Source organism: Phytophthora cinnamomi (assembly GCF_018691715.1).
Source record: "Phytophthora cinnamomi strain GKB4 chromosome Unknown Contig38, whole genome shotgun sequence".
Classification (NCBI taxonomy): Eukaryota; Oomycota; class Peronosporomycetes; order Peronosporales; family Peronosporaceae; genus Phytophthora; species Phytophthora cinnamomi.
This window is the reverse complement of record NW_027150971.1, coordinates 14957-42610: the sequence shown is the minus strand read 5'-3', so window position 1 is coordinate 42610 and position 27654 is coordinate 14957. Positions and strand designations below refer to the sequence as shown.

The following is a 27654-nucleotide window of genomic DNA, read 5'->3' as shown; positions in this document are numbered from 1 at the left end:
TTGTATCCTGCGCATCCTCTAGAATTCCAAATAGGTTGATGATTGTTAAGGTTTTGGATCGGACGTGTTAGAGGAAGGAATAGCAAAGGAATATAACAGCGGAGGACAGCGTGAAGGTGCCGAAGAAAGAGGTCTTGGAGGAGGAAGGATTCCCGGAGGTGCTTGTGTATTAGCAGTCAAAAGACGGAGTGAGGACTGGTGGTCCCTGGCGGGGGAGATAATCCCCCTTATTCTGCAACTAAATCAGTGGTCTACATTGTACGGGACAGCTCTGTGAGCGAGTCCCATGTTCTCCTGCAAAGCGTCAGCACGTCGGAGATGCGCAACTTTAACAGCCTCCCACATTGAGGAACGTGCGTTGCTTGCTAGGTTTCAGCTTGCTTAAGTTTGGGCAGTATTATTATGACCTTAACACTTGGCGTGGGCAATTTGTGCCTTCACCATTGGTGATCTTCTACCCCATGTGGCTTATTTCGCCTGTAGGGTGATATGTCAAAAGATGTTGTGCTAAATGTTTGGTCATTTAGTTTGAGCTTGAACTTGGCTAATCAGGAAACCTTTCTTGTGAAGGAGAAAACCTGTTCACCGATTATGTATGCTCTAAAGCGTTATGCGTATTGCTCGTGATCGCAGATATTTGCATTGCGACTGTACTTGGCTAGTCAGGAAAACCTTTCTTGTGAAGGAGAAACCTGTTCACCGATTATGTATGATCTAATGTGTTGTACGTATTGCTCGTGATCGCAGATATTTGCTTTGCGACTGTTCGTGGCTAGTCAGGAAAACCTTCTTGTGAAGGAGAAACCTGTTCACCGATTATGTATGATCTAATGTGTTGTACGTATTGCTCGTGATCGCAGATATTTGCTTTGCGACTGTTCGTGGCTAGTCAGGAAAACCTTCTTATGAAGGAGAAACCTGTTCACCGATTATGTATGATCTAATGTGTTGTACGTATTGCTCGTGATCGCAGATATTTGCTTTGCGACTGTTCGTGGCTAGTCAGGAAAACCTTCTTATGAAGGAGAAACCTGTTCACCGATAGTTTGCTCTAAAGTATTGTGCGTATTCACCTTTTTATTTGCATCTTTGCGGTTTTGAGTGGCTACTCAGGAAAACCCTTTTTTCTGGTTGGGATAAAACCTGTTCGCCGAGCGTACTTTACTCGAGCTTCTTGCTCGTGGATATTGAATGTTTTGCTCTTAGTTTTGTTTGTGTCTCCTTTCGGAAGTCTTGGTAACTTATTTTGCTACCGATTCTCTCCTTTTACATGAATTGTTGAGAGGACTTAGCCATCTCAACGGGTAGGCTTATGAGCCTCCCAGTTTGCTCAATCTGGTCAAAGTATTACATTTTCAAGGCTTTGAGCCTCCCAGTCGCTTTTGACTGACAATTGCAACATAATATTGTTGACAATGTGATTTTATTTTTAAAGCTTGTAGATTTTTCCTTACAGCTCAGCGACTTATAGTTCGCTTAGAGTAAATTACTTTGCCATTTGTAGAAGCATGTAGCTCTAGAGGCATGGACTGCATCAACTTAATATCTTCCGTAACAACACAACTGTCCGCTTTAAATCTGCGGGGATCACATCTTTGGGAGGTATTTTATTTGTCTCTCCCTAGTGTCCTTATCGAGATGTTTCTCGTTTGTGAATAATTATGCTTATAGCATGCACTAGCGGAAGTATGTGTGCGACTGAATCCATTGAGAGATGGTCTATTTAGAACCTGACATTTTGTATATGTCTCATGTTTAGGAGTTTAATCCACCGGCAGAGCCTTTGTGGCATTCCTGGATCACCATAATGTGGCGACTCTCGACAGCTATTTTTTGCTTTAATGCTTTGGCTGTTCATGGTTCATGCCTTACATGTCGTTGTGATCGGCGCATTTCGCTTTTGGTTTTTGTGTCGTGGGTATTACAATAGTGGAGACATAGGACAGAGGCTTTGTGTGCTTGTCGTTGAGAGCAATGATTATTTTCCCTGTATTGTGATGTACATCGAAGTATTTCATTTCGTGTTATCTCTTTTTTTTTTCAGTATCTGACTTGACAGAGGCTTTGTGTGCTTGTCGTGTATGTTATTGAAATCGTACGCTATCGACAGAGGCTGTGTGTTGCTTGTCGCTCATTGCAAGGGGGTAGATCTTAGTTTTAGTTCATGGACAGAGGCTTCATGATTTTGATTTTGTATTTGGTTTGCTTGTTGTTCATAGTCATGTGATATGTTATTTTGACAGAGGCATTGTGTAGCATGTCATGTACTACTGTAGTAGGCAATTCAATTTATTGACAGAGACTTCGTGTATGTGAGCTTGTCGTTCATTTTCAGGTAGCAGCAGTATAGATGGACAGGGGCATTGGGTAGCATGTCCACTACTATATTCGGAAATGCTGAAGGCAGCGCTGCCTGATCGTGCAAGTCTCTCATGGGCACTTCAGGCAGGGATGGCATTTAAAATAAAATATCTATTTTACTACATGGAAGCTCTGTAAGGTAGCTTTCGCATGAAAAAGTGGAAGCAGCGGTATAGTATCTCGCTTTGAAGTACCAGTACATGAGTACGAAAGGCTTGCCTGCCTTGTCAGGCGGTCTTACAGCTCATAGGGGCTCAGCCTGTGGCCGGCACAGCATGTAGCGCGTTTGGCGCGGAGTCCAGCGAAGTTCTACTGGCTCTTATGCATAGCATGGTAGACGTCCTGCTCAACGCAGCGCAGCACCACGGTGGCTGGCGCAGTGGGCAACGTGGCCTCACAGCTCGGCAGTAGCCGGCTAGCACGGTATGTGTATGACTCGTGCGGCGCTGCAGCTCAGTGGCTGGCGCAAGGGGGGCAGCATGGCCTCGTAAGGGCAGCATGGCCTCGTAGCGGAAGTGGCTTGCCACGTGGCAGCCGTCGAGCAGACGTGGTCCGTCGGGCTTGCTTGACACGTGGCAGCTTCGCGCGGGTCCTCTTGTTAGCGTTGGGCGCATGACCTGTTAAAGTTTTGGATCGGACGTGTTAGAGGAAGGAATAGCAAAGGAATATAACAGCGGAGGACAGCGTGAAGGTGCCAAAGAAAGAGGTCTTGGAGGAGGAAGGATTCCCGGAGGTGCTTGTGTATTAGCAGTCAAAAGACGGAGTGAGGACTGGTGGTCCCTGGCGGGGGAGATAATCCCCCTTATTCTGCAACTAAATCAGTGGTCTACATTGTACGGGACAGCTCTGTGAGCGAGTCCCATGTTCTCCTGCAAAGCATCAGCACGTCGGAGATGCGCAACTTTAACAATGATTATCGCTAGATTGATTACATTTTAACATTCACGAAGCTCCCTACTAAAGAATTGATCGAGGTTTATCGACTATGGCGGCGGACTTGTAAATAGGAACTAAGAAATTGGATGTCGAAATGGCGAAGCGTTTGAAGGATAGTACCGCGCACATCCCCTCCGTGGGTGTTTTCTGTACAGACAACATCACTGAGGGCAACACGGCCTCCGCTCCCCCATGCAGGCACTACAGGCGCGTGTCCAGGCGATGAAGACCGTTATGTCAGCACATAGCGCTCGAACTAGTGCGCACGGTGTACACAGCTGACTAAACCTCAATTTCATGTTATCCCCCGCTACTATGAAAAGCGTATCTGGACGTAAAAATCGTTAACAAAAGCAACCTTTAATCTAATTTCGATACTAGAGCGTTGGTGCTGTTGTTTACTTTGTTCTGGTGCGGGTCTGTAGTGGTGGTGGAGTTCCGGTGCTTGCCCACTCATATTAAGACTGTCATGTGATATTATAAGTACTTTATTATTATATATTGTGCTTTGCACGAACTTTGGCATGCGATTAAGGGCTCTAAACCAACGAGCAAATCCTTCGCGATGATCATATATCGCAGCCTAACTCGAAGTTAAAAATAAGCTAAGCAACCGCCAGTCCCAAGCACAACGCAGAACAAGAATAGACCGGTTGCCACTGCAAGAATAGATCGGTTGTCGGACTGCAAGAATAGAACTTCTTGTAGTAAGCATGGGGACACTTTCTCTCGCTCTCTTCGTCAGGACCTTGCGCGTTAAACCAAGGTCGAATTTCAGCGCACGGCATATAATAGCAGTAGAAATGTTTGGTAGTGCAGGAAACGCTGGCTTTAAAGCTGCTTGGAGCTCCTCGATATAAAAACAGGATGTTCTTCGACGAAGCCCTTCACAAACTTGATAGTCTCTGGAGGCCAGCACGTCTTCCGTTCGATTCGAGCGTTTGGAATGACGTTACCACGCCGACGGAACAGATAGCCCCAGCGAGAGATGGACCGCGTTGACACTCCCATCACTGAAGCCACAACCGTTAGATCAATATCGTAGAGGTAGGTTAGTACGATAGATCGCCAGCGCATGTCAATCGATATCATGATCGACTGAAAAGCAATCAGACGAAGCGAGCGAGTTAGAATGTCAGGACCGTAGTATTGTCGGATTTACTCCAGCCATTCAACGAAAGTAGGCATAACTCAACGTTAACTCGTTGTCTTAGCAGCTATTCTATCTTAAATCGACGAGTTAGCCTTCTAACTCAATGATGGGCTTATCGCCATGGTTTGCTAAAACAACGAATTACGTCGTTGTTTAGACAGAAAGCATGCAAGGCACAATAATACAAGTACTAAAACGCATCCAAGCACTGATCATCAGTACTTACTTTTCGATTAATACTTTCACCAATCTTAAGGTTGATTTATGGAAATTCCTCTTTAACTCTTGTCAAAGCGTGAAGGTGCATGATTTGCGAAGGACATGTATCGGTAGATTTGCCGTCCGTGTGCGGCCTGAAAACCTTCTTCAACATGTGTAGGAGCAGAATCGGATGTGAGTGTGGTGCTGATAGATAAGTGTGTGGATTGAATCGGTTCCTAGCTAACGTTCAGCAGTAGAGCTGTGCACGCGACTACGACGAAGGCTACGAGCCACGACGAGGCCTCTCTTCGAACAGCGCTAGAGCTGGCCGAGCTATCTCCAGTTGCCCGCGAGTCTTCGATGGTTGAGGTAGTGGAAGAGGAGGACGAACCGGACGAGGCGTAATAGGTGCCGATGACCTGCAAGTCCGTGCTCAGCAGCAACTGCCCAGTCTTGGTGGCTGTGGCGGTCGTGTCGATGGTGTCGCCATCGATGTTCCAGGTGAGAGCGGACGCCCCGCTCATGGCGGAGTAGGAGGCGGAGCCGCCCCGTCGCGGAGAGCCAAGTTGTACGCCCTCCGCACCGCCACTGCCGCGTTAACTTCGGCCTCCGTCGGCGCACTTCCCGAGGTAGCACCGAGCTGCAGAATGGTCTCGGCCGTCGTTCGGATGTAGACGTTGGCGTCCACGCACTCCTGGAGCTGCACCAGCAACACCGCGCGAAAGTAGAACTCGCACTGGCTGACGGAGCTCATGGCGACCATCTGCGCGTAGCTGAGCTCGCCGTTGAAGGGGAACTCGTACGAGCTGATCCCGGCTGACGCAGTGCACTCGGACTGCAGATACTTGTTGTTCGTGTTGAACTTCGTGAGCCGGGCTACTTCGTCGCCGCTGCAAATGTACGTCGTGTCCACCGAAGACGCAGCGGTGGTCGTTGTAGTCGAGCTTGCGGCCGCGACGGTCCCTGCCGGGGTATTTGCTACTTCAGACGTCTGTGAGGGAGGAGGTCGACACCGAAGGCGCTGCCGTTGTCACAGTTGGTGTCTCGGTTGTCGTCTTCGTGCTGTTCGAGGTGGCGGCATGCACCTGTGTGATGGCGAGCTGTGCAACAAGAAGGCACCACAGTGCCAACAGCACCGCTCTCCTGCTACCCTTGTCCATTGCGTAGCTTTTATAAGTTAGTTGACTTTGCTTCGAAGCGAACTTCCTGCAGCGGTTAGGCTGGAGCGAGGCGAAAGCGGAAATGTCTCGCCACGCTGCACGCTACACTCGTGACTCACGAGGACAACGAGTGTACGAAACAGCAGGGTCGGTAAAAGTAAGGCCTCGTGCGGACCAGGACAACAACAGGCGGACAGTGACAGCGTGCGATAGAGTGACTGTGGTGCAGTACAGTGTGTCTCCCTGCCAGCTCCTCTCAAAGCAATCACATGTCGGCACCACCGTCCATATGCAGCGCTTGGCGACACCGAAACTTTCACCGGAATAAATGATGCGGCCGAAGAGGTGGTGGCGCTTATGGGGTTCGCAACAAAGAAGCCTTTGGCCCGCATCGCCACTCCATCGACGCTGTGCCGCTACTGGCGACGACTTCAATGAACGCAAGAACGCGGGGGCCTACAGTCCGATCTTCGGTTGAGCGCGGATCGATGCACCCAGACACATGGGATTAATTGAGCGGATTTGAGCGATCAAGGTGGGATCATGGCGGCCATGATGGCCTGCACTTTGCAGACACCTGCCAGCAGGAAACTCGCCAGAGCGCGTACATGTACACCTTGGATATTGCCTTTGGTCATGGAGCCTTGACACCGTCAAGTTGACGGAGACATCCCCTCTGGTCCAAGGGTGCTCGAGCCATCTCGTCGTCCGAGAGAGTGGGTTTTCAATATGGATTGTCTGTTTGGCCTGCCATCTTTGGTCGGTGCTTGAAGAGCGCAATGCTCGAGTTGCCTTCAACATGCTTCGTCGAATAGATCTTCCTACTAGGCACCTGCGCTTCCTATTAGCAACGGTGTGGGCAACAGGATATGTAGCCGCCTAACGGATACCCTTCTGGGTAAGAATGGGTAAGACTGCTAGGATTGCCGAAGGAACAAGGGCTACTTGAACGACTACAGCGGCAACTTGCACAGCGTGTTCATCCCGAACAATTGCATCCTTTTCGTGCGAGTACGTTAGATTGAACAAGCTACACTCCTACAACCAATTGGAGTCGAAAAACATTGAGGCAAATTCGCTGTACATGGATAATGGTGAATGTCTTTACGATTGCGCGCGCAGCATGAAATGGGTGAGTGTGAGCTGAGTTGGCCCGTTACCTATGCAATTGGTGCAGCACCAGGAAGTAATATGTACAGTACATTCCATTGCCTGTCGGGCTAGTCACTCCTCGACATGTTGCTTCACTACGAACGAAAATCCATTCGCCATCCGTTTACAAATGTCTACCATGGGTTGTGTAACGAGTCGGCAAACACTTGGTTGTTGACACAGGGGCCGAGGGACCTTACTGTCGTCTTCTGCTGGGGGCGGTCTCCGCACATAAGCTGGATAACCATGCCTGATCCAGACAAGTGCTCTCTGCACTATCAAACACTTTGATCGCAAGGAGGGACTTGTCAAACACTAAATGATAACGAGACGGCTTTCATGGCCAACAAGAGCGACAGGTATGTTGTCACGATGATAGAGCTTCCATAGTGGGAAGTAGGCCGTCTCAGCCGAATCGCAATGGTCAGGCCAATGCTCGGTGCCTGCTGGACAAGTTTGTTGTCGGCGGCACGTTATCTCGTCGTCCGCGATCTTGACACCGATGGCCACCTGGATGTCCGGGCACTTCACGCGTGCGACTCCGTCCCCGATTAGGCGACTTCGAGCACCAGAGTTGGAAGGAAATCCGGAACAGCACCATCGGCCTGCCCACTAATGATCGAGTGCATGATACGATATTCTAGGCGGCATTTCTTGGAAGAGGCAACCTACGTGTATCATCACGAATCTCCAAACCGAAAAACTGTAGAAACCAAGATGCGCTGATGGAGTTCTACCATGCATGCAAACCGTATTGAGTACATGTATATAAACGACAACTGACAGAAACAACCGAGTTACTCGCTTGTGTAACCTGAGACCGACGTCTGCGTGTTCCGCCGGCTGCGAGCGCGAACGGAGCGGGCGATGAGAGACTGTTCTCGAGCGAAAACCCAGGTTTCTTCGGCCTGGTTAACCACCTGCTGGAGCTTCGCGAATAACGCAGAGTAGCGCTGCTCTGGGTCTTCAAATTCGTATCCAAGCGAGGACGACCTCGTCGACGTGGTCGAGCACGGACTGCGCCCTGACATGTCGATCAAGCCCTTGTCGAGCAAGACAAACTGGCCGCTCTGGAGTCTACTCGAGTTGAGCACGTCTTCGCTCTCGTGCTCCAAGTCCGCGTCGTCCTCAAACGCCTTCCCCATGCACGACAGGCTCGATGCTCGGATGTCACCGCGCGTGCTCAGCTCCTGTATCTGCGCCGAGATTTTGTGGACGAATGAAGTGAGCGACCGATCACTGCCTCGGACGTCCACCTTCACGTCCTCAATCTCTTCATCGATCTTGCAGAACGTCGCGTTCGGCACTGGGGAGCTGGACAGCTCTCCAACGCTGTATACACCAGCCTCGACACGGATCTGGTCGAGAGAAGACAAGGTCACCTTCGAGATACACACGCGGCAAAACTCGGCCCGCGAAAGCTGAGAACTCGAACTCGTGTCGCGGGCGAGGACGTGCTCCCTCAATCGGCACTTCTTGCACACGTGCTTGCTGCAGCCAGAGCAGTTGGTCAAGCTCTCGAAAAATGACGAGCTGCCCTTGCAAACGTAGCAGTTCTTTTCAGAGGAGGAGAGCCTCCGGGCTTCGGGCCGGTTCATCGACATAATGTGCGCAAGCTTCTTCGCACGAGTGCACTCCAGCACATTGGCAATCGACAGCAACATCTCCGACACTGCAGGTATCGCGATGTAGGATAGCGCCGCGTAGTTCATCTCGCCCTGCATGTAGACGCCTACCAAGTCGTCCTCCAGCTCTTCCAGCACGTAGCAGACAGACATCTGCACTCGTTTGTGCATGGCCTTCTGAGGACACTCGGGCAGATCCACGGACTGCATGACGTGGTAAGCTGTCCGCTTCCCCGAGCGCTGACGCACCAACCCCATCTTGTCGAAGTAGCACAAGTCTCGGTTGCTCGCGACGGACAGCTTGATCGTCGCCCACTTGATGCCCGTGAAGGCGTAGGGCTCTAACGGCGTCTTGTCTTGAACTGCGTAGAGCACGGCGCTCTCAGCCAGTCTCGGACTCTTGATCGCATTCATGAGCAGCATCTGCTCGGTGTTGTCGCAGTACAGTCCTTCCAAGACATCGTCAAAGCGACCTCGAAGTGTGCCCACACACAGCAACGGTGTTTGCCCCGTGACAGTCAGTTGGCGTCCGCGAAATAGTCGGATTCCGTGTCGAGCCCGCATACTCTTCCACCGTGAGGTGTCGACGACGGTGTGGCCGTCCAGCTTCCCGTACGCGGCGATGGTCTCGGACAATGCTCTCTCAGCGCGATCGTGGAAGCGGTCGAGTTGGGGCAGCTCCAGAGTCACAGTCGGATGCTCGGCTCGGCGACTACACAGCGACATGGTCCGCGTTGGAACAGGGAGGTGGCTTGTAGAACGTTGCGAAGAGAGAGATCGTTTGGGGCTTGGAGACGCCATGTTGATAGCAAATTGAGAAGTGAGCGGTTGAGCGACAACGGGTATCTTGAGCCTGGACAGCTTTGTCATAGAGCTTGAGGGGATCTCGCGATATCTTTGCACGCCTCTATTGTAGTGAGTCAACCTGGAAAAGAGACCAAAAGTGTAGGGTCCACGGCAGCTGGTTTTGGCTCAGTTCGTCATGAACATACACTTGAACAGGTTTACGATCCGTGCTCCACCACGAGCGTACTGCTTACGGGATGGACGAGTGCGTCAAGATCTCGATGCGTGTCCCCATGGCTTAAAGGTGAGCGCAACGTGGTTTATCCAGCACCAATCTACTCCTCCAGCACTTTCATTTACCACGAAGATAGCTGGCCCTTTCGCTTCTCTGGGGCAGAACAACTGATGTGAGTCAGAGCTGCGCGGCGGACCAGCCCCGGAAGTTAAGACGCGCGGTCTCGCGTAAAGGCAGTGACCACACAAGTCTCCGCTGCAGGATTCGCAGCCCGATGTGCTCGTGGTATTGTACCCCGAGCAACAACGCCGTGAGCACGTATGTGAGCACTTGTGGCTGTTCGAAGATGCACATCGCCATTAGCATCCTGGGGAAAAGATGCACGCAATTTCGGTGGGGTTGGGATCCAACCTGGATGCATTTTACATGTACATGCAGTGCCTGCACCCACGTTGAAGATTTCTGGAAAAAAAAAAAAGAGTTAAGTTTTCAATGTTCGGACACCTGTAATACCTGTTGTCCGCCTGAGGGATTGACAGTAGTACTGGCACTTCTTCTTTATTACTGTAAGTATTTCGCAGGGGGCTAGTTTGCCAACTAATATAGTACTTGGTTGCTTCAATGATGGATTCATAACTACGACAATAATAATAATATAGTACTACCGAACTGCTGTCGGCGGACTGTTGAAATATCGTGAACCTATATCTCTGGAAAGCGTGTCACGCAGCAGCTGCCCCACCTCCTAGTAGCCCAGGTCCTGCTTCATGAATTCGTATTCATTCACGGCCAGTAGCAGGCTGCCTACTGACATGCGTGGCGCCGTTCTGCCCGACACGGCCGCGAAGCCCGCAGGTCCAGGTCGTCGCCGTCCTGCAAGCTGGTGGGTACCACGGTGTTGAGCCACCCAGCAACCAACACGGGGTCGTCGCCATAGCAGCTTGGATGGGTCTGTCTGCTTGGGGTCGAGTCGACAAATGCGCCTGGTACGCAAACGCGCCACCTCAACCTGCATGAGCTTTAGGGCTATGCTGCGAGAGGAAACATGAGGACTCGAGCGATGACGGCGTGCGGGTGGGTGAATGCAGCCACCAGGCGATCCTCCGTTCCGAATGCGAATGGCAGAACACTCAAGAGTCGATACCGAGACGTCCACGCTATGGTTCGGTCGTCATTTTAGCACCGTGACTGGCTGTGTAGCTGGCGCGGTAATGCCAAGGATAATACGCAGCTGAGGCAACTATTCGTCAAGCTGCACGACGCTATGCAATAAACAGTTAGCCTTGAACTGCGAAACAACTCGAATGAATGAGCGTACCCATATTAACGCTGGTGAGCACGTGACTGCGCAACCTCAGGTGGGAGACAGGGCCATGGAAGTCGCTCGAGAGCTCGACTTGGGCGTTGAGAACGTAAGATATCTGTCTGGCGGTTGCGAAGAAGATCGGAGTATGAGCGAGTAAGCCTCACATGCGAAGATCATGGCCCAAGCGGCCAGTGCAGGCGTCCATTCATCCATGGCGTCCATACTTCCAATCCCCGTGATTCTCGGCAATACAAATTAGTACTGTGCCTCCGGCGGGGTGAACTGCTAAGTATTATCGTAGTAGATTGTACGAAACTGCACAAACTACTGATTACAGTAGCAATAGTACTACTACTTTGTACTCCCCTGTCATATTACTGTAAAACCCTGAACGCGAGACTGCGCGTATCAACGTCCAAACGCGCTGTTCATGAACAAATCCCAGTTAGCTCCTGGTTCGATTTCAATTTGCATGGATCATCTTACCTCGATGTTCATCCGGAGTTCTATATGATACATGTAGATAGATTATATCTGCCCCGTTTGGCTGAGCTCGTGGGGGAGGTTGCTTGATGCGCCTCCAGGCGTCAACTTCGCTTCGACGCATCGTGAAGAGTGTAACGCAAAGGAGGGCCATCGCAGAATGGACCACTTGTACGTTTCGCGAGGTAAAGCTGTTGCACATGTATAGCTTTACACCTTGGTTATCTACAAGTTGATGCTTTGGTGCATTAGCCACGTTTAACAACCGCAAAGAACACGGCTTGTGAGCCTCAAAAACTTCCTTTACGGTCAAAGAAGAATGTGCGCATTGGTGCCTCGGATGGGAGGTCCACGAAATGCCGTCTTCAACATGGAGAAAAGGCTTCATCGCCTCGTTATTTTGTTCTTACTTAGCTAGCTACGACTGGAGTCTATCGCCGCTGGCCGTCACGGAAGCGCTCGAAAAACGCTAGCATACGGTCGTCGATCTGTGGCGTTACGACTGACAGCGCGCGCACGAAATGCCGTTTTGCTACGTTCGCCGCTGCACGGTCTTCTTCGACTGCATGCAGAGCGGCTTCACGACACAAAGCTTGAAGCTCTGCTCCCGAGAACCGAGCGGTGGCGATGGACAGCTCAGCCAGGCTGACATCCGATGACAACGGCGTCTTTCGCGTGTGGATTTGCAAGATCTGTTCACGTGCAGGAACATCAGGCGGAGACACGTACAGCGCGCGATCAATGCGGCCAGGTCGCATTAGGGCGGGGTCTAGCAAGTCGGGGCGGTTCGTTGCAGCCACCACTAAGACTCGCTTCAGCGGCTCAAGTCCGTCCAGCTCGGTCAATAGCTGGCTTAGAACACGGTCTGAAGCGCCACTGCCGCCGCCAGATCCACGCGTACTGGCGAGTGCGTCGATCTCGTCGAAAAACACCACGGTCGGTGAAGCAGCGCGAGCTTTGCGAAACACCTCACGCACTTGCTGCTCGGACTCACCAACCCACTTGCTGAACAACTCAGGACCCTTGATAGCAATAAAGTTCATGCCGCTTTCCGTAGCCAGAGCCTTAGCTGCCAATGTCTTACTACAACCAGGAGGACCATACAGCAGAACACCCTTTGGCGGCCGGATACCCATTCGAGTGAAGGCCTCTGGATGCTGCAGCGGCCACTCCACCGCCTCACGAAGAGCTTGCTTCAGCGCATCTTGGCCTCCAATGTCACTCCACAGCACGCGAGGCACATCCACTGAAATCTCACGCAGAGCACTCGGCCGAATTCCTCGCATCGCTAGCTTCAGATCGCTCAATGTCACTTCAAATGCGGGCAGCGAGTCTGAGCTGGCCAAAACAGCATCCGTAGACTGAGCATTGTTCGCAAACGAACGGTGAAGCGCTAGTAGCGCGGCTTCCTTGCAAAGTGCGCTGAGGTCAGCGCCCACATAACCGTGGGCGATCGAACTCAGCTCCTGAAGTTCTGAGTTAGTGAGTCTGTGCGGTAGGCGGCGCAGGGCCGCTCGTAGAATTGCCAGTCGGTCCTTGGCCCTCGGGATGCCAATCTCCACTTCGCGATCAAATCGGCCAGGTCTTCTCACCGCAGGGTCAAGGGCGTTGGGCCGGTTAGTCGCCGCCAACACAACGACTTGCCGCGACGCGCTCAAGCCGTCCATCAGCGTAAGCAGAGTCGCCACCAGTCGACGCTCCATGTCCCCCACACGCGAGTCACGCTTTGGACAGATAGCGTCCAGCTCATCGATAAACACAAGCGACGGAGCCTCGCGCGCAGCCTGCGCAAACACGGCGCGCAGGTTCGCCTCACTCTCGCCAACGAACTTACTCACCACCTCCGGCCCGTTGATGGTGAACACCCGCGCGTTCAGCTCCTGCGCCAGCGTCCTCGCAATCAACGTCTTGCCCGTTCCGGGTGGCCCAAACAGCAACACGCCCTTCGGCGCCGGCAGACCAAACGTCTCGAACGTCTCTGGGTTCGTCAGTGGTTGCTCCACCACCTCGCGGATGGCCTTCAGCTCCTCGTGCAGACCCCCGATCGCTGCGAACCCGTCCAGTTTGCCTTTCACTGCTGTGTCACTAAACCCGACACTCTTGTTCTCCAGCAGAGCCTCCTCCTGATCCTCCTCCCACGCCACCGTAAGCGCCGTCTTGGTTGCGCTTACAGCCACAATGCTTGGTTCACCGCGACTCACTCCGTTGACCTTTTCGACTCGGAAAACCGAGTTCACGCCGTGCAGCGGCAGCGAAAGCAGCGACCCGCGGTGCACCAACGCTCCGTCGATCATCACGGCGATGCAGCGCGTCAGCAACGCGCGCTCCTTCTCGGACAGCTTCTGCTTGTGGGTCGAAGCTCTGGACACCAACCGCAGCGCCACGCTCTTGGCTGGCGCACTCGATTGCTGCAGGACTTGCACCGTGACCGCCTCCACCTGCTGCTCGGCCACCGCCGCCTCCCACATGGAGCTGAGGCCGACGCCGCGCCGCTTGATCTTGTCCATGGGCCACGCCAGGCCGCACAGCAGCAGCGAGGGCGAGTCATCGTCCACCTTGTCGCACGCGTGGAGCGTCACGTGGGCGCCCGATTCCAGCCCGAACTGCGCCATATCGCTCGGATTCAGGTACACTTTGGACACGGAGCGGGCCGAGCGGGCGCCCGCGCGCACGAACTGCACGCGCGCCTCCAGCAGCTCCATGGGCTCCGGATGAGTGGCGAAGGCGTCCAATCCCCAGAATAGTGACATATGTAGCTATGTGTCATGTATCCCCTGACCAAGTCGATATGGCTACAGAGGTTGCCGAGAGCATGTTGCTGGACCTCGGCTTGCACGAGCTCTGCGGTGTGACTCACAGCAGCATGAACCAGACCCTGGCTTGCAGGAAGAGCTCGTGGGTGATGGCGGCTGAGCTGAAGCGGATGCGCAGCGACGGCCATAGACACCCATGGACTTTGAAGCAGCTGCAGCTTCCGACGGCTGCACTGCTGGGCGAATCGAGGGCCCAACTAGGGTGCTGGAAGTCGTCGTGGATTATAGAGGCTGGGCGGGAGTTGCCCTCGTGCAGCACGAAGAAGTCGCTGGGCGCGGGTCGGAGGTGACTGAAAAAGTGTTGCTGCACGGCTTCGTCTTCTTCTTCCTCGTCCTTCTCGGGCACCTTCCGCCGGAGAGTGATATTGAACTTTGCGTTGCTGCTGCTGTTGCTGCTGCTGTTCAGAGTTGACGCGAGGCTGGAGCACTCGAAGCCGTGCACAGTTGAGCGATTGTCTCCTCCTCTGGTTGTACTGGTGCAGCTGGCCATCGGTCTCCGCCCCGACTCGAGCGCCGCCGATACGAGACTCGTCCACTGCCTGTACGTGCTGGCGTCGGGCGCTCGAAGACGGACCTGTCTCGTGTGCCAGCCGTACTCGAGCGCGAACTCCAGCTTGGCTGCCATCTTCCTGGACACGGGCAGCAGGCGCACGGGGTGGATGCACGGGTCGAGCGGCACGCGGAACTCGCCGCCGAGAACGCCCGGCCGACGAATGAGCAGCACCGGCAGCGCGTGGCGGTAGTCCTGGCGGTGGTACGTCAGCTGTACAGGCGTCTTCGTCCTGTAGGCAGGCAGGAAGCAACACGTTAGATGTTTTGTGTTACCGCTTCAAGTGCAATGCACCTCACACGCGCACACGCACCAGAGGACGTGGCAGGCGCGGACTTTGAGCGTCCCGGAGAACACGGGCGGCTGCGCGTCCATTTCGATTCCTTTTGCAATGTGACCGCCGAAGCGCTGCCTCGACATGCCTGGGTGAATCGATCGCCCTCAGTTCGCAAGACATACGGCGGAAGATCGTTGTTGAAGTGAAAGTAGTTGAAGGCTCTGATATCGGGGATGGGTGAACAGTATTTCGCGTTGACCTTTGCCTTTCACCGAACCGGCTGAAAGCCTTTCAGCCGGTTCGTCACGTAAGTCTTGATGCAATTTTCATCTTTATTCGCCTCTGGTGGTCGTTGTCTGAGGTCTGCAGAGGCGCTGTTGTTCCGAGCAGAAACCTCCGGTCGAGAGGCTATGGCGGGCGATACTATGGGCAGGAAGGCTGTGGCGCAGGGTGTGGACCAGAACCCCATACAGTTCGCTCCGGACATGGCACGGGCAATGAAGCTAGGCTGTGCCACGTTACCGCGCAGCTCCCCAGGAAAGTGCACGTTGAAGCGAATCCATCTGGCTCCACGGCGAAGATACGGACAGGAGGAATAAGATGGACGCATAAGCAATGCAATGCTAGCCACGATGGCAGCTCCAGCTTCAGCTATGGCAACACCAAGGCCCATCGTCGACGGCCGCCATCGACGCTATGCGAACGCTCGGACGGACATCCGCGCAGTCATCGTTGAAACAATCTAGTGCATCGTGCTACCTAGTGGAATTGAATTCAAGCGAATCTTCCCCTGCAGCAGACCGTGGCGAATTCGATGCGGCCACCCTCTCTGTGCGGAGGCCGGCCCCGAGCGTAGCAGAGCCCAGCTCAGCAGCGTGTGAGCTCCGTCCGACTCGTACTGTGTCTTACCGGATGGAGGCCGACACTGTCCACAGCAGCACCCCCCAGTGGCACTCCCTCGATCCACCACAAACGAAATCGCTGCACCTGCACCTCGCCACTCACTCATTATCCATTTCTCGCATCCGAGCCGACATGGCGCAGCAGACGCCGAGCTTCAGTCGCTCCCGAGCCTCGAAGCGCTCCACGCGCCGCCTCGCAGTGCCCGCGCTCTCCATGTCGCTCCGTAGTTGGCGCGCAGAGCACCACAGCGTCACACTCGGTCTGCCGCAGCTAGACCGCTACCACGACCGAGCCGAGAAGGCGCTTACGGAGACCATCGCCACCTACGCCCAATTGGGCCAGGACGTCGACGCCGCGAGGTGGAAATGCCTTCGCGCGCGACACGGCGTGCGGCTATTTCGTGGTCGCTACCCCACCATTGCAAGACGCACGCCGTTGCTGTGCGTCGGAGCTCTGCGCGGCAGCTTCGACGACATCATGGAGGGGGTCTACTGCCAGAGCACGGAGGAGATGCTGCTCATGAACGCCATTAAGTGCCCGCGACTAGCCGAGAGCGCCGTGCTCTACGCCGTGCAGCGGCAAACGCTGTGCGAACCGTACGCCTTCACGGGCATCAAGTGGACGACCATCAAACTGTCGGTGGCCAGCAACCGAGACTTGTGCTACTTCGACAAGATGGGGCTGGTGCGCCAGCAATCGGGCAAGCGCATGGCCTACCACGTCATGCAGTCCGTAGACCTGCCGGAGCTGCCGCACAAGGCGATGCACAAGCGGGTGCAGGCGTCGTTGTGCTACATATTCGAAGAGCTGGAGGACGATCTGGTGGGCGTCTACATGCAGGGCGAGATGGACCACGCGGCCTTGTCGTACTTCTCCACACCGGCAGTCTCGGACTTGCTACTAGCTGTGACCAATGCTCTCGAGTGCGCGCGAGCCAAGAAGTTCGCAGAGATGATGGCGGTGGCTCCCCCAGGTCGGTTCAGACGGAGATCGTCTCGCCGATGCTGCGATGTCTGTCGAGGCAGCACCTCGTTCTTTGAAAGCCTGCAGGAGTGCGCGGGGTGCAACTTCAAGCACGTCTGCAAGAAGTGTCGGCTGAAGGAGAACGTGCTCGCGCGCGACGCGGTCTCGAGCTCGCATCTGCTGCGAGTAGAGTTCTGTCGCGTGTGCATCTCCAAGATGAACTCGACGTCCATCGACCAGTTACGAGCCGAGGCCGGAGGCTTCAGCGTCCGCACGGCGGAAATGAACGCCGCGTTCTGCGAGGTGGACGAGGAGCCCGAGCAGGTGGACGTGCCGGGCAGCGACCGGTCTCTGACGGCGTTCACGCTCAAGATCTCGGCGCAGCTGCAGGACCTCAGCAGCCGCAGCGATGTCCGCATCTCCAACCTGTCGTCCATGGAGAAGGTGTCCATCTCGGAGGACGAAGACGACGACGCGCTGCTGGGCGAGGGCCAAGACGTGCTCAACTCGATCGGAAAGAAGAGCAACCAACTCGTGCCCGCAGACGCGTCGCGCCGCAGCGTGCGCTCGACGGCGTCCACAGCATCGTCCTCACACTACCACGACGACGAGGACGCGGAGCAGTACCGGACGTCGCTGTTCGCGAGGCTGCTGCAGGTGTCCAACCAGGCGGAGGCGACGTTCCACCTCACGCGAGAGCAGTCGCTTGTGGCGCATTCAGTCTTCCAGCGCACCCGCCGGTGCGCGCAGGGCTCCGACGGATCCGTGTACAGCCAGTCGAGCGAGTAGCGCCCTTAAGTCAGCCATACAACAATTGTAGTAAGTCTTCAGACTTGGTGATGGCAGTGGCCGTGCGATCGAAGTCGTTGTGGTAACTTGAAGCTGCGATAAAGTCCATCGAGCGCTTCCGTGACAGACTACGGGGGAAGGTTCTAGTCGTTGCAAGTTGCCAAGAACAAGTACTACAGCGAGTATTATCCCGTGAACCCTTATAATACCCGAGGTACCTCGTCGTGTTTGCAGAGGCTTTGAGTCGTGTTCGTTGCCTTTCACGCAGGGATTGATAGTAATATCGAATTCACACCCTATGTAATATTATTAATTAGGGAAACAATTTGATTTACTAACTATATTAATATTACATTACTAATTGGGTGCGTGAAACATTCAATACTATTAATGAATTTACTAATAATATAATTAGGTTTACGTTAGTACTAACGGCTATACTTAATTTTTAACTATTATTATTATGATTATTATTATGTAGTACTAATCGCGATTTTACTACCAACCCTTGCTCGAAAAGCATCAACTTATAGACAACAAAAGTGTAGCAGCATCAACTTCAAGACGCTTCCCTCGCCAAAAGCTCACTTGTATTCAACTCCTTTGCGTTAAGGAGTCGAACGTGCAAAGTTCACGCGTGAGGGTGCACCATGCAACATGTATCCCACGAACTGGGCAGATGCAGTCTACATCATGTAGAATAGTCAGGAAAGTTGATCGACGGGGCTATCATAGCGTGGATCTGTCGATGAGAGCAGTATAATGCATGCGTACGAGCGTTTTGAAGCGTTGACACACATGGTTTCCAGGCACACACACACACGGCACTGTAGTCTTTCACCCAGGATACGCCACACAGCTCGCCGTTTAGGAAAACTAAACTGAGTTGTGCTAGCCCTGCAATATGTTTTCAGGATCTTCAACATGAGATTGAAGGGAAGCACTGAAAGGCATCCATCCCCACCGAAATCATCGTGTACAGATACTGGTGTCGACGTGCATCTGCACGTCGAACGGCCACAAGTGCTCACATGCGTGCTCGCGGTCATGCTGCTACCTGGTACATGTACTCGGGATCCCATACCACGAGCACATCGGGCGGTGAACCCTGCAGTGGAGACTTTGGATGCCACAGACGCCTTTACATACGCGAGACCGCGCGTCTCAACGGCACCAGACCAAGACTCAGTCTTTGACTGATCCGGCGCTGAGTCACACAAGGATGGCATGAGGCTTTGGGCCGCGAAATGAGCCGGTCTCTGCAGGATACATGTAGATTGCAATCAGTTCGCTTGATTATGAACCCCACAAAAAGTGGTTGCCCACTGAAAGTAGGAAGAACAAATTGCTGCTCGACAAACTGCAGCAGCACAACACCGCTGTGGGTCCCGCCACTACTACTGGAAGCCTTGATGTATCGAGATCTTGACCGCATCGGGAGCGACTCGCGATAATTCCTCGTGTTCAAGCGCATGTTCAGGACGAACCGGGTCAAAACCACCTGTAGTGGACCCTACACTTTGCGGTCGCCATAGCCTGAACGACCACAGTCTCTTCTCCAGCCGCATGCAAGCCTTGCCTGCGGCTGCAAGGATGTCGTTGGATTCCTACATGCATATGAGAAAGCGTTGGGCTGTGTCACACTTGCACACCCACTTTTAAATTTCCAGTCAACATGACGCGTCCAAGCTCAAAACGAACCCGCTATTCGCAACGTTCTACAAGCCACCTCCCTATTCCAACGCGGACCATGTCGCTGCGTAGTCGCCGAGCCGAGCATCCAACTGTGACTCTGGAGCTGCCCCAACTCGACCGCTTCCACGATCGCGCTGAGAGAGCATTGTCCGAGACCATCGCCGCGTACGGGAAGCTGGACGGCCACACCGTCGTCGACACCTCACGGTGGAAGAGTATGCGGGCTCGACACGGAATCCGACTATTTCGCGGACGCCAACTGACCGTCACGGGGCAAACACCGTTGCTGTGTGTGGGCACGCTTCGAGGTCGTTTTGACGATGTCTTGGAAGGACTGTACTGCGACAACACCGAGCAGATGCTGCTCATGAATGTGATCAAGTGTCCGAGACTGGCTGAGAGCGCCGTGCTCTACGCGGTTCAGAAGAAGACGTCGTTGGAGCCCTACGCCTTCACGGGCATCAAGTGGGCGACGATCAAGCTGTCCGTCGCGAGCAACCGAGACTTGTGCTACTTCGACAAGATGGGGTTGGTGCGTCAGCGCTCGGGGAAGCGGACAGCTTACCACGTCATGCAGTCCGTGGATCTGCCCGAGTGTCCTCAGAAGGCCATGCACAAACGAGTGCAGATGTCTGTCTGCTACGTGCTGGAAGAGCTGGAGGACGACTTGGTAGGCGTCTACATGCAGGGCGAGATGAACTACGCGGCACTATCCTTCATCGCGATACCTGCAGTGTCGGAGATGTTGCTGTCGATTGCCAATGTGCTGGAGTGCACTCGTGCGAAGAAGTTTGCGCACATTATGTCGATGAACCGGCCCGAAGCCCGGAGGCCCTCCTCCTCTGAAAAGAACTGCAACGTCTGCAAGGGCAGCTCGTCATTTTTCGAGAGGTTGACCAACTGCTCTGGCTGCAGCAAGAACGTGTGCAAGAAGTGCCGATTGAGGGAGCACGTCCTCGCCCGCGACACGAGTTCGAGTTCTCAGCTTTCGCGGGCCGAGTTTTGCCGCGTGTGTATCTCGAAGGTGACCTTGTCTTCTCTCGACCAGATCCGCGTCGAGGCTGGTGTATACAGCGTTGGAGAGCTGTCCAGCTCCCCAGTGCCGAACGCGACGTTCTGCAAGATCGATGAAGAGACTGAGGACGTGAAGGTGGACGTTCAAGGCAGTGATCGGTCGCTCACTTCATTCGTCCGCAAAATCTCGGCGCAGATACAGGAGCTGAGCACGCGCGGCGACATCCGAGCATCGAGCCTGTCGTCCATGGGGAAGGCGTTTGAGGACGACGCGGACTTGGAGCACGAGAGCGAAGACGTGCTCAACTCGAGTAGACTCCAGTGCGGCCAGTTTGTCTTGCTCGACAAGGGCTTGATCGACATGTCAGGGCGCAGTCCGTGCTCGACCACGTCGACGAGATCGTCCACGTGTGGACACGAGTTTGAAGACCCAGAGCAGCGCCACTCTGCGTTGTTCGCGAAGCTCCAGCAGGTGGCTAACCAGGCCGAAGATACCTGGGCTTTCGCTCGAGAACAGTCTCTCATCGCCCGCTCCGTTCGCGCACGCAGCCGGCGGAACATGCAGACGTCGGACAGCTCAGATTACACAAGCCAGTGATACAGAGGCGGTTAGTTGTCGTTTTATGAGTGCGCTTGATGTATTGAGTATCGAAAAGTGGGGCCCTTTGTCGAGCTTCATTGGTAGCGCAACATGAGTGGGGAAGTGCGTGTTGCTTAATGCCGCCCCATTTCCCGATGGCATCAACACGCTCACTATAATAACCTTTCGCAAGCACAAATCTCAACGATCGACTGTCGACGCCACCACAATTTGTGCATGATGCCAGCCGCTTTGGGAGACCGCACGTATGCATTCCGCCTCGGTCTCACTAGGCTACCGTGCCATGAATGAATTCATGAACCCCATCGCGCAATTGATAAGCTTACACTGCGGTTTATGCCGCCAAGAGGAAATGTACGGAGTTTTTGAAGAGCATGTTCGAGGGGCACGAGCTAAAACCACCTGGCGTCGGGTGTGGACGACCAATGCTCGAGAGCGATCGTCACTGACAACGCTGCGAGGAGCAAGCGCGTCGATCGTCTCCCTGCAATCGATCGCCTTCCCCACAACAGAATCCACTATCTCTCGAGTTAGAACAGCACTAATATCCTCATGCCGCTGCGTAGTCATCGAGCTAACCACCCGGCTGTGAATCTGGAGCTGCCCCAACTCGACCGCTATCACGACCGCGCCGAGCGAGTGATGTCTGAGACCATCACGGCGTACGGGCAGCTGGACGGCCCCAGTGTCGACACCTCGAGGTGGAAGAGTATTCGAGCACGAAATGGCGTACGCCTGTTTCGCTCGCGGCAGTTGATTCGCGACGGCCAGACCCCGCTGCTGTGTGTGGGCACGCTTCGAGGTCGCTTCGACGATATCCTCGAGGGGCTGTACTGCGGCAGCACCGAAGAGATGACACTCATGAACTCCATCAGATGCCCCAAAGTAGTTGACAGCGCCGTGCTGTACGCCGTGGAGACCAATACGATGCAAGACCCGTACGCGTTCACGGGTCTCAAGTGGGCGACCATCAAGCCGCCCGTGGGGAGCAACCGAGACTTGTGCTACTTCGACAAGATGGGAATGGTGCGCCAGAAGTCGGGGAAGCGCATGGCCTACCACGTCATGCAGTCCGTGGATCTACCGGAGTATCCTCAGCGCGCTAAGCACAAACGTGTGCACGCATCGCTCTCCTACGTGTTCGAAGAGCTGGAGGACGCCCTGGTCGGCGTCTTCATGCAGGGCGAGATGAACTACACTGCGCAGTCTTTTTTCGCGGTTATGGCGGTGTCGGAGGTGCTGCTAGCGGCAACGAAGGCGCTGGCGTGTACTCGCGCGAAAAAGCTCGCGTACATGATGTCGATCAGCCGCCCTGCAGACTCCACGTCGCGGAAAAGCTGCTACGTTTGCCACTCAGATCCTTCCGTGATCGAGAACTTCGCGAAATGTGCGAGCTGCCACCAGTACGTGTGCAAGAAGTGCCGCTATAAGGAGCGCGTTCTTGCGCGGAGCTCTCCTTCGGGCTCGCATCTGAAGCGCGCTCGCTTCTGCAGCGTGTGCCTCTCCAAGATGAACCTGTCGTCTCTGACCCAAATCCGCTTCGAAGGTGGCGGATGTGACGCTGCTGCGGACCTGAACAGCGCCGTACTGAGAACTTCTCCCGACGACGCCAATCTAGCCCAAGGCAGCGACCGGTCGCTGACGTCGTTCGTGCGCAACATCGCGGCGCAGGTACAAGAGCAAATCAGCTCGAACAACGACACCCGCGCGTCCAACTTGTCCTTCATGGGGCGGCTGTCCATGTCGGACGACAGCGTCGAGATTCTGGACGAGAGCGAGGATGAGCTCTTTGCCAGCCGAGTCAAGGCCGGCCAGTTCACCGACGTGCTGGCGCACACACCGCCGCGGAGCCTCTGCTCCACAACATCCACGTCCTCGCTGCTCAGCCGCGACTGGGACGAACGCTACTCGAGCGGAAACCTGCCGTACCATCAAATACCATAAGCAAAGATTCTAAAACCATGTCAACGTGAAATATCAACGCAGAAGCAAATCGTACGCAACTGTAAAAATATGTTATATCCCGGATCTCAGCACGAAGTTTTTCCTCGTCCTCATCTCGAATTTCAGCTCAAATCCTCTCTGCAGCCTGCGCTTCTTCTTCCTCTAGGATTCGTGCCCGATTTTTTTTCTTCTTCCTTGATAATCTCTTCTTTCTCTTCCTTCGCCCATATGCTCGCTTCTTCCTCGGCACGCTCTCTCTCGTGCTTCATTTCGGATTTTGGTTTCTGGGCTCGCACGAATTCGTTGTTCTTCCTTTTGAACCCGAGCCATTTCCTCTAGACGCAGCCGATATTCGACTGCAGCTCTAATGGCAGATTTGTTGTTTGGTCAGGATCGTATTCCGTTGTAATTGGAGTGGAGAAACGTGAACACCTCACGTCGGCTCCCCGACAAGGATTTCAGGATTGCTTCAGCGGAACTTGACAACACCGATATGACCTTGTATTGCGCTCGAATGTGCTCTCAATAGGCACACGGTTTTACCTAGTAGCTACCCACTTTATCCAGAGTACCGACGCACGATACGCTCGTGTCTGGGCAGGGAAGAGTCGACTCATGCACCGCAAGTGTTCGTGGACATCGGAGTGTCTCCCACCATCTTCAACACAACAACTGCACGTCTATGCATCCAAAAAATCTCGATTTTCCGCTTTTCCACCTCGATTTATCTCGAATGCTGTCTTCAATTTGGGATCCAAGAATTATCTCACAATTGCATTTTCGAGCCGTCCAAGAGATCAATAAGAGAAGAAGATGGCGTCCCCGCCGCATCGTCGACCGCCGCCGCCGCCTCGGGCGCGGAGACGATCAAGCTGACGATCAAGAGCGAGACGAGCGCGTTCTCGCTGGAGGCGGCTCCGTCCGAGAGCGTGGCGGGCGTGAAGGCCGCGTACCAGGAGGGCGCCACCAGCGACGCGCCCAACAACTTCATCCTGCTGTTGCACAAGGGCAAGGAGCTGCCCGACGAGAAGACGCTGGCGCAGCTGGGCATCACGGACGGAGACGTGCTGGTGCACATCGAGGCGGCGCACCAGCCCTTCCACCCGCTCAACTACAAGCTGCTGGCCGAGAGCATCAAGACGCGCAGGAAGCACGAGGACTCGAACCTGCAGATGCTCAAGGAGGACAACATCTGGGCCGCGGGCGCCGACGGCACCGTGCACCGCCTCGGCATGGAGAAAAGCATCATCTCGCGCTCGCTCAACGGCAGCCTGCCGCCGCACTTCGCGCCCAAGAAGGTGGGCGCCGGCCGCGCCTTCTTCAACCAGCTCTCGGTGCGCGTCAACGGCTGCAGCTACCACGTGCTGCCCAGCATGGAGGGCCGCTGGAACGGGGAGCTCACGACCGTCCCCGAGCAGGAGGAGGGCAGCCAGGTGTGCTCCAACGACCTCGTCTTCCGCGACGACGAGGGCGTGTGGAGCCAGCGCCAGTCGCGGACCACCATGAGCGGCCTCACCTCCATGCAGCACATGTGGATCAAGCCCGTGTCCGACGGCATCCTCAAGATCGAGACGGACGACCCGACGCTGCGCGGGTCCGACATCACCATGCAGGAGCTCGGCACCAATGTCATCATCATCACAGCCACCTCCAAGCGCTCAGGTACGGCGACACACCGTGGTGGAAGTTTGCTGGTGTGTATAGGTTTTTTGCTGACGGTGTTGTTTGTTGTTGTTGTTGTCTTTGTTCTTGTTGTTAGGGCGCCCGCTGATGGTGGAGACGATCACAGGTATCGACAGCTCGCGGCGTCTGCGCACGATCCAGCGCTTCGACGAGTCGGGCGCCTTCCGCTCGGTGTACGTCATGAACGAGGTCAGGGTCGTGGACGCAGTGTCTGGCGCCATGGAGAAGTACGACAACGTCTTCTGAGGAAGGACGCTGCGATAGGCTGTAGCTGGCACCTTTTCCTCTGTAACAGGAATGCATCCATGCGCGCGCGAAGCGCACAAGCGTTGAGTGACTCAGAATAAACAGAACTAATGAAAAGGGCAACGGGTTGCGCTTTTAAAGGTATACGCTTGCTATTGTCACCCACCTACTCTAACATACCAGTCTCTTTGTCATTTTTCACCGGTTGAGCTACGCTTTGCCGTCTAGAATATCCCACGATGCGCGCTCGAACCACAGTGTCATGGGCCGTGGCGTGGCGTTCACAATTTCCGCCACGTTACCAGGCGTCATCCCCGACCGGATGTACGTAGAGTTAACACGCACCAATACATCACCAGGGAGCACCTTTCCGCTCACCTCAACCTCGCCAGGTCGACCGAACTCGTCTGGTACGAAGGACGTGACGGCGATCAGGGTGCCCTGCACACCAAGAGTGAGGTACAACCGGCGCCGGGTAACCTTTACCGTCACAAGACTAACATTCGAATTGATTTGCCCAGTCCTGCTTGTCGCTTCGAGATCCTGACGCGACGACAAGCTGGTCTCCTCCACATTGAAATCAGTCGGCGACAGGAACGACATTGAGTGAGAAGCAGTCTCCGCGGCACGTTCGACCGTTGTGGGACTCTTATCTGCTGATTCCGGATTCAGTGTCAGGAATGACGTTGACGGAGCTGCTGAAGACTTCGAGCTTTTGCTTGTTGAGGAGTCACTTGGCGACAGGAACGACGACGTTCCACTCGGCGTCAGGAACGACGTTGACTGGGTCGACGAAGACTCGGGATTTGTGGTCGATGACGAGTCATTCGGCGACAAGACCGACGAAGCGTGATTCCACACGTGTCGGGCAGCCGTGGGGGTTTTCTCAGCTAGAGGTGCAATTGCTTGGACATCACGGTCAGTCACGCTCGTAGAAGCAACTGAAGTACTTGGTGCAGACGTTTGCACGCGGGTACTCTCGCGCAGAATACTCTCGGCTGAATTGCGTTCGCTTGCAGACTCGCTATTGGAAGACTGTCGCGAGCTGGTCGAAGCATCTGGGTGATTTCTCGCAGACTCTGTCTGCCCTGCCTGCCGTTCTAGTTCGTTCCGCGCTGTACTCGTTCTAGTATCTGGAGTTAGTGCTGAAATTGTTCTTAGATCCCCCGTTGGCGCTGCGCGAGACTGCGTGTGGTCACTTGAAGTCGTGGTCGATCCAGACGTCGCGTTGCGCTGAGCCTGCATTTGCTGCACTTGCTCATAGAGCGTTAGGCCGGTTGTGCGTTGTCTCTGATTGCGTCCAGTGTAATACTCAACCCGCGACACAGGCACCGAAGCTTGCGGCCGGGGAATTGGCATAGGTCTTACTTGTTGCTGTGGGGGGACCGTAAAGGCCGTTGACACTCTCATGGCAGCGGCGTCGACAATGCTCTGGACGTACTGCTGACGGTGCGCCGTGTAACCCGCCGGTACCGGTACGCCTTGGCTTGGAAAATGGTTCCCCGGAACCACCACACCGATGGGCATTCCTGGTACGTATCCACCTCGTTGCCTCTCTGCAAACCTCTGGAGCAGACTTTGCCGAAGTGCTTCCTTCTCTGTCATGGCTGGCCGCGGCGGTTGAGTCCACTGAGGATGTGGGGCTGAACCGGGGCGTCCAAACGCTGGCTGCGGCACAACAAACGACGGCGGCATCACGACAGGCCCCGGCGCCGAAGCCGGCGCAGACGCAGGAGGCTGCTGCCCTTGCGCCGCTGTTGTCGCCGCCGCCGGTGCTACAGCAGCAGCAGCAGCAGTAGTAGCAGTAGTAGCAGCAGTGGCGACCCGCTCTCCTTGTGCCTGTTGCTCCGTTTCCCCGCGGTTCTGCGGCGGTCGGTAGAACGTGAGCGTGATGGGTCGTTTGGGCTTCTTGATGAGCTCGGCGAGCTCTCTGCTGGGCAGTCCGAGCGCGCGCGTCTGGTTGACGGCCAGGATCATGTCGCCGACCTGCACGTGGCCCGTGCTCTCCATCTCGCCCACGCCGCCGTCCTCCGCCCGGAGCAGCTCCTTGATGAACGTCTCGTTGCGCTCGTTCGTGTAGATGGACGCGTAGAGCCGCTGGCCCCACAGCTGCACGCGGCGCACGTTGGGCACGGAGCAGTCCACGACGCCGTCCCGCTTGCGCTTGAGGCTGTGGTGGCGCATGGCCTCCAGGTACGCGTCCAGCGCCGCGCCGCCGTCCTTGTTGGCGTCGGCTGCGCTCTCCTTGGCGTGATTCTTGGCCTCCTGCGCGTCGCGCAGCACCTCGTCGGCCGAGAAGATGTCCACGTCGCCGTCGTCGAAGCTCACCTTGTAGAAGAGCCCGCCCGAGACCCAGTAGCAGCCCACCACGGAGCCCCCAGAAGGCGCGCGCGCCGAAGCTCTTGCGCACGCGCGCGCCCAGCAGCACGTCCTGCTCCACGCCCACCACCGCAGCCTGTACACAGAGAGAGAGAGAGAGCGTCAGCCTGCGAGCTCGCAGCAGTCGGGGAGGCGAGACGAGCGCGCACGCACCGGGAGGGGCGGCTCCGTCTGCGCCTCGGCGTCCACCATCCTGCGCGGAGGAACTGGGATAAATTACCGGCGGCAAAGTGACCCAGCGGTTGGCGGGAATAGTTGACCCGAAGTTTGTATGCTTTCAAACCGCGTTTTGATTCGCTGAAAAAGAATGGAATTGTGTAAGCGTGGTGTGGCGCGTGGCACCGGGTTTTAATTGGAAGGCAAGTTGAAGAGGATTCTTGTTGGAGTGGTAGAACTATA

At 55.0% G+C, this 27654-nt stretch overlaps 9 protein-coding genes across 9 annotated transcripts; 4 read left to right on the top strand and 5 right to left on the bottom strand.

Annotated features, from left to right (window-relative positions):
* Positions 1-5171: 5171 nt before the first annotated feature.
* IUM83_03110 (uncharacterized protein) lies at positions 5172-5811 on the bottom strand (the record flags this gene model as incomplete). The annotated part of the gene is made up of 2 exons (XM_067927091.1): positions 5172-5642; positions 5737-5811. The coding sequence occupies 2 exons, from the start codon at positions 5809-5811 to the stop codon at positions 5172-5174; spliced, it is 546 nt and encodes a 181-aa protein (XP_067791706.1).
* A 1949-nt stretch (positions 5812-7760) lies between these two features.
* IUM83_03109 (uncharacterized protein) lies at positions 7761-9314 on the bottom strand (the record flags this gene model as incomplete). Its single annotated transcript, XM_067927090.1, has 1 exon — positions 7761-9314. One exon carries the CDS (start codon positions 9312-9314, stop codon positions 7761-7763), a length of 1554 nt encoding a protein of 517 aa, XP_067791844.1.
* A 2515-nt stretch (positions 9315-11829) lies between these two features.
* Positions 11830-14100, bottom strand: IUM83_03108 (Spermatogenesis-associated protein 5; the record flags this gene model as incomplete). The annotated part of the gene is made up of 1 exon (XM_067927089.1): positions 11830-14100. One exon carries the CDS (start codon positions 14098-14100, stop codon positions 11830-11832), a length of 2271 nt encoding a protein of 756 aa, XP_067791710.1.
* Positions 14101-14251: 151 nt separating this feature from the next.
* IUM83_03107 (RxLR effector candidate protein) lies at positions 14252-15181 on the bottom strand (the record flags this gene model as incomplete). Its single annotated transcript, XM_067927088.1, has 2 exons — positions 14252-14993; positions 15075-15181. 2 exons carry the CDS (start codon positions 15179-15181, stop codon positions 14252-14254), a joined length of 849 nt encoding a protein of 282 aa, XP_067792021.1.
* An 892-nt stretch (positions 15182-16073) lies between these two features.
* On the top strand, positions 16074-17693 carry IUM83_03106 (uncharacterized protein; the record flags this gene model as incomplete). The annotated part of the gene is made up of 1 exon (XM_067927087.1): positions 16074-17693. The coding sequence occupies one exon, from the start codon at positions 16074-16076 to the stop codon at positions 17691-17693; it is 1620 nt and encodes a 539-aa protein (XP_067792019.1).
* Positions 17694-19443: 1750 nt separating this feature from the next.
* IUM83_03105 (uncharacterized protein) lies at positions 19444-21000 on the top strand (the record flags this gene model as incomplete). The annotated part of the gene is made up of 1 exon (XM_067927086.1): positions 19444-21000. One exon carries the CDS (start codon positions 19444-19446, stop codon positions 20998-21000), a length of 1557 nt encoding a protein of 518 aa, XP_067791847.1.
* A 555-nt stretch (positions 21001-21555) lies between these two features.
* Positions 21556-22947, top strand: IUM83_03104 (uncharacterized protein; the record flags this gene model as incomplete). The annotated part of the gene is made up of 1 exon (XM_067927085.1): positions 21556-22947. One exon carries the CDS (start codon positions 21556-21558, stop codon positions 22945-22947), a length of 1392 nt encoding a protein of 463 aa, XP_067791846.1.
* A 593-nt stretch (positions 22948-23540) lies between these two features.
* On the top strand, positions 23541-24876 carry IUM83_03103 (Ubiquitin domain; the record flags this gene model as incomplete). Its single annotated transcript, XM_067927084.1, has 2 exons — positions 23541-24609; positions 24707-24876. 2 exons carry the CDS (start codon positions 23541-23543, stop codon positions 24874-24876), a joined length of 1239 nt encoding a protein of 412 aa, XP_067791711.1.
* A 210-nt stretch (positions 24877-25086) lies between these two features.
* IUM83_03102 (TKL/TKL-CCIN protein kinase) lies at positions 25087-27447 on the bottom strand (the record flags this gene model as incomplete). The annotated part of the gene is made up of 4 exons (XM_067927083.1): positions 25087-25317; positions 26701-27204; positions 27287-27331; positions 27409-27447. 4 exons carry the CDS (start codon positions 27445-27447, stop codon positions 25087-25089), a joined length of 819 nt encoding a protein of 272 aa, XP_067791752.1.
* Positions 27448-27654: the final 207 nt, after the last annotated feature.